The sequence below is a fragment of the Protopterus annectens genome, chromosome 3.part0, assembly GCF_019279795.1.
Source record: "Protopterus annectens isolate FY-2018-M chromosome 3.part0, PAN1.0, whole genome shotgun sequence".
Classification (NCBI taxonomy): domain Eukaryota; kingdom Metazoa; phylum Chordata; order Ceratodontiformes; family Protopteridae; genus Protopterus; species Protopterus annectens.
Window position 1 is genome coordinate 811267044 of NC_056731.1, and position 5852 is coordinate 811272895.

At 36.1% G+C, this 5852-nt stretch overlaps 1 protein-coding gene across 1 annotated transcript in view; it reads left to right on the plus strand.

Moving 5' to 3' along the window:
* The window catches only part of IRF4 (interferon regulatory factor 4), a 60725-nt gene extending 55291 nt beyond the window's left edge, over nucleotides 1–5434 (plus strand). The window contains exon 9 of the mRNA XM_044065153.1: nucleotides 4312–5434. Coding sequence (XP_043921088.1) covers nucleotides 4312–4455 — 144 coding nt within the window. The 3' untranslated portion in view covers nucleotides 4456–5434. The remainder of the gene's footprint in view (nucleotides 1–4311) is intronic.
* The last annotated feature ends 418 nt before the right edge of the window (nucleotides 5435–5852 follow it).

Here is a 5852-nt window from a genome sequence, read left to right on the forward strand (position 1 = left end):
ATCCTTGACATCTATTGTTACAAAAATAAGGTTATGATTATATAACTCCTTATTTAACTTTTTCAAAAGGTCCCAAGAATCTTTTACTATCCAGTGGCAATTGCCCAGAATATTTTTAAGTTGTGTGTCAATAAATTTTGCAAGAAAGTATGTTTTTGATGCTTTTGCATCGACTATGGGTCTAAAAGGGGGGTTACCAAGGTCTTTATGTAGCTTCGGAATACCGAAGATCGTAGGTATTTTTGGCCATTTTACTTCCATAAAGGAATGTTCATCTAATGTAATTTGTCTATTCAAAAGTAACTCTTCTAGTGTTAAATCAACCTTTCTATATATAATATTCTTCTCATTGATACTAATCTGACAATAAGTATCTGAGTGTAAAATGCCAAACATTTTGTCAGTATATGAATTTCTATCCATAATGATAAGTCCACCCCCTTTATCCGGTTTCATAATTCTTATGGCTTTATTAGCACACACATTTTGTAATAATTCCATCTCAAATCTAGTTAGATTCATCTCAGCCTGTAACTCCCCTCTTACTTTAAACAATGACCGAATGTCAAGTTCACACATCTTCTCAAATTTCTGTATAATTGGACAGAGGGGAGGGTTGTAGGAACTTGATTTTTTACATATATTTGTACTATTAGTATTGAAATCATTGTTTTTAAAACAAAATTGAAAATTCAATTTTCTTGTATATAACTTCAGATCTATTAAAGCATCATCCAGGCCACCTTTTCTACTTGGAACAAAAGTTAAGCCTTTCTCAAAAATGTCAGCAGTATCATCATGAAAACAAACATCACTATAGTTATAAATCTTAAAGTCAGCATTCTTATTGTTTAAAATCTTAGGAAATGTTGTTTCTTGGTTAATGCTATTGTCAAGAGAAACCGGCCCATTTAATACATATTGACATTCCCCCTGTAATTCTGATAATATTGTTTCATTCCCCCTCTCTGATTCTTTAGTCGTTCTGACCTCCTCAGAGGGGGGAATTCTAAAGGGTCAGCGACAAATTCACTTTCCTCATTAGGTATATAATTATGACCATTGTCACTGTTAACAAATTCATTGCTGAAATTATTACGCTTGTTCTGACTTAATGGGGGAGGGGGGGTATGCTCTACATTCAGCATAATCCCTTTCGTCCCGTCTCATTTTCCCTTCTTTCTTGTTTTTTAACTCTGCAATATGTAAATCAACACTTTTAAAAATGTTTTCATATTGTGTCTTTTTAAAATCAAACAACAAGTCTGACTGAATACAATTATTAATGTGTAATATTTTATCATTAAGCATTACCATTTTTCTATCATTATCTTTCACAAGACAGTCCAAGAGTCCACATCCATGCTGGTTAAACAGTTTTAACAATTCCTGATGCAGTTCAGAATCTTTAAGTAATCCAGTTGGGTAACGCCATAACCGGAGTCCTTTAGGAACCTGTTCTCGGCGTAGACACTCTCGGAGATAACTGTTCTCCAATTGGAGTTTACGAAACTCAAAAATATACATTTCAAGTGAAGAAAGATGTTCATTAAGTGAACCGTTGGAGTTCCTGTTAATAGGTGAATTGCAATGCCATTCACGGTCTCCCTGAAGCCATTGTGTAAGCGTTTGTCTTCCGTTAAAGGAGGTATGCGTTCTAGCATTGCCCGGATGTATGGAAGTCCGCTCCTCATCTAGCCCTGATGTAGTCACTCCTTCAGTCTGTTGCCATTGCCATTGAGCCAGTATGATATCAGTGGTGTTAAAAACATCATCACCAGCATTACTAGTAATTCGCCTAGGCTGAGAAGAAGAAAAAGCCTGCGAATTGTCACTTTGTTGTTGTTGTTGAGTCAGCCTTTCCATAAAAACCACTAGGTTGCTGACTATAGAGTTTAAAGTTTGAATGGAGGTAACCAAAGAGTTGAATAAAGGTGAATCTGCATCATCTCTTCTATCCATAGTAAACTGTTAGCACCACAGAAAACCACATAAAAACTAATAAACCACCAAGAAGAGACAGCTCAGAATTCACACCAATAATGGATTAAGCGCTTTCGTCTTTTAATAAAAAACTTCTTCAGAATCACAGTTACACAAACACTGACCCATTAAATACCCTCACAACCCTCCATATTACCATAATTAATTGCTGACATCATAATTAGTTATACCCTTATGAATAATTAAAATGCAAATACAAGATTCAATGGATCACATTACTTCACTATAACAGCTGCTCTTAAACATAATCAGAATGGATTAATTAGATTTTTTTGCAGGTAAAATGTGGCTCTTCAGTTTTCTTTTTACTGCTTGGTTAAAATGAACATTTCTTTATTTGCTTAGAAACGGCGTAACTAATACATTTTTACCCACACAAGATTAACATCAGGTCACAGTATGCTGTTATTCAGGTCTATGTCATGTTGTCGAACTTTTAAAAGTTCGAACGTTATATGGTCAACACCATATGATCGAACTTTTAAAAGTTTGAACGTTTCAACGGAGATCTCTGTACAGTGCAGAATGGGAAGATTTCCCTTTTCTGGGCTGTAGTGTGATCTTAGAGTTGTTATATTTAAACAGTGGGGGTGTGGGTGGCAAAGTCTCCAATATGGAGGATGTAGGGGCACCTGCCCCCCTGCTTAAACCGTTCCTGTAGGTTTTTTCTTTGGTTTATTTTTTTTTATTACATTTTCGAACTTTCAAAAGTTTGATCATATGACGTTCGAACTTTTAAAAGTTCGATTATGTAATATAGATGCTATTATTCATGCTAGACATTATTTGTTGTGTAACAACTTTTTTAACACCTGGATGGCATACAGCTTTCTCCCATAATGTATTACAGAAGTCATGTCACACACCCACAGTATTGGCAAAAATTACAGAGAAGTATTACAGCAGCAATAAAGCAAATGTCTTTCCTGTATTTAATTCTTCCAAATGACTTTGCATTTGTATGTTAACCTCTGACCACTGGGAACATCTCAACTGTTTGTGAACACATGTCAGACACCTGGATTCATATTTTATTGCTGACACCACAGTACAGTGTAAGTGTTGCTACACTCTTAAGATGCCATCTTTTTTTTAAACAAAGGTTGTATCTTCATAAGTTAGTAGCAGTTCATGTATATGTTGATGATCCATTGGCAGCAGCAAACTGCATAGGAGTGCCTCCTTGTATCGCAGCCACATTTTCAGTGATCAGTATAAAAACTACTTTAGGTTTTCCCTAAATGTGGGATAGCCTCAGACAGTCTACGCAACAGAAAAATAACTCCTTCTGCTAGAAAATGAAAAGGAAATTGCAATGCAGCAATGAAAATGGAGCTAAATGTAGCTAAAGCACTTTCTTTGCTGACCATTTAGCTGCAGAGCTGATTACATCATATCACAGGAGCTGCATAATGTTTCTGTAGTTATGCAGTTACAGCATTTGTAGCACCCCACCATTAAACAAACAGCTGCATGCCTGTGCGTGTTTGTGTCTGTTTTTCTCTCTCTCATTTCTCTGCAACAGATGATAGATGACAGATTCCTTTCAGTTTATTTATGCACGTTTCAGGTGTCCATATTATCTGAGGTGTGGGTTATACCCTGACAAGAACACACCCAAGTTGAAGAGGCATTTGACCTAAGTACCACTTGTCTAGAGCTCATCTGGGTGCATTCAAGATATAACCCCATGCTTGCTTATCAAGTGGCTTTATTGTCACAAGTGGTTGTCCTAAATTACTGTTCCTACAACTTCTGTTTCTAGGGCTTCGAGTGTCATCCGTACAGAGCTGTAAGGTACATTAGTGCTCGTCCTTTTGCAGATCACGTTTGGAAAGCACTTCATTTTTTAGCTACAGGTGATAAATATTTGTGACTCCTGTTGTGATTCTAAAACTGCAACAAGACAGTGATGTCAAAAAAGAAGCAATAAACTTGTGCTTCATTTGCTAATAAGGCTACACTGATTTTAGATTAGTTAGATGGTTAAAGCATTAGAATGCATGTAGACCAAACATACACTAATTATTTAATTTCCTATTGCTGCCTAAATGCTACTGAAAAAAGGTTGTTGACAAGATTTTAAATGCGAATTCTGTACAGCAGGTGTTCATTTCAGTAATACTTGGGAACGTGTCCTTATCCGTCTTGTAGGTCATTCTGGGAAAATATGATCTTGCAACTGTGAAACTGGGGAACTTTGGAAATGATGTTTCACAAATGTTGGAATTAAAATCATATGTTGTGTAATCACAGTGCTTCTTTTCTGACCATAATAACTAACCCTGGCTGTTATCTTACTTCTAGGTTGAACCCGTGTTTGCAAGACAACTTTTTAACTTTGCTCATCACAACAGTGGACACTATTTAAGAGGCTATGATCTACCAGATCACTTAAGTAGTTCAGAAGATTACCACAGATCTATCCGCCATTCTTCCATTCAGGAATGAAGGAAAGGCTCCAGTAGGAGCCCCATTGACACTGGAAACTCTATTAAATGTAAGGCAGTGCAATCAGTACAGCTCTCAAGTTTGTCTGGATCAGCGTAAGTGGATGTGTTTCCAAAAGGGCGGCAGGGAGCTAAATAAATGGTACACAGGTAGAAACCCATATTGTTTCTGCATGCCAAGAATTATACTGCCTTCATCTTTCAGCAAGAGAAGAAAAGATCATGGACATCTGTTTTGCTCTTCCATTTAATTGAATTATTTGTGATCTAGGGGAATGACTGTAAAACTGACAAAACTGAACTGATTGTACCAATGTTTGTATATATTTTTTTATTGTATGTAACTGCAGCTGTTTTTCTAGAACAGTACTTACAATCTGCACTTGTGATTTATTTATCATTATTCTCCTCACTCAGGGCTGTTTTGGAAAATTTTTTTTCTGCACATCATCACAGAATAGCCAAAAGATTGTATAACCATGCAGTAAGTTTCTTTCCACCAGATGTGAATTTCTGTTGGTGACTAAGATATTTCCTATGCAAATGATCTCAAACTGCCCTGCTTCATGCTGCTAGCAGTGGTTTTAGTAATCTAGCATGTCAGGAATGAAAACGGCATCAGTGCTAGTCTTGCCAAAATACTCACATAATCTCAGGTTTCTGGCATTTGCTGTATATTTTCCTTTGCCAAGTAGCTCCCTGCATATTTAGTGCTTTTTTTTTCTTTTGTAGATGCTATGACCTTTAATAAAGTATTTACATGTCTGAAAGACCAAAAGGTTTTCATGTAAATTTAGAATAAACTAAAAACTGCAATGTTATTTCTGCTTTGTATCGGCAAGACTCAAGGGAAATTATATTGAGGTATATATGTATGTTTAATAGTAGGTTCCTAAGTGACATGTATTGTCATCTGAACATTTTGATTTCTTTTGAAATGAAAAAGGGATTCCTAATAGAGGAGCAGCTATGGTCTTGTATCAGGCCTGTAAATGTGTTATATAATTAGTGCATCTCACAGATGCAGATCTTTTGGGATATACCATCTTGCCTCTTTTAGTTTACTGTTTGGCTAAAAAAGTGTACATGACTACGAAATACCCATATGCTTTCAGTTATTTTGTATACAAGATAGAATTCACATTTGTCTTTGTATGGTCATCTATTCTTGCTATTAAACATAATGCTGTGATTTTTAGTTGCTTCAGTCCCTGTGCATTGTGTTCCAGGTTTTGTCAAATTAATTCTGTGTTTGCTAAAATAGTGAGAGGTACATTACATAGCTACAGGGCGACAATTTATCTTTTTGGTAGGAAATGACTTGTAGTTTCATTTGAGAGTGCATTATCTGTAAGAAGAACAGCTCAGATAAATACTTTTCCTGGGCTGCATGGATCG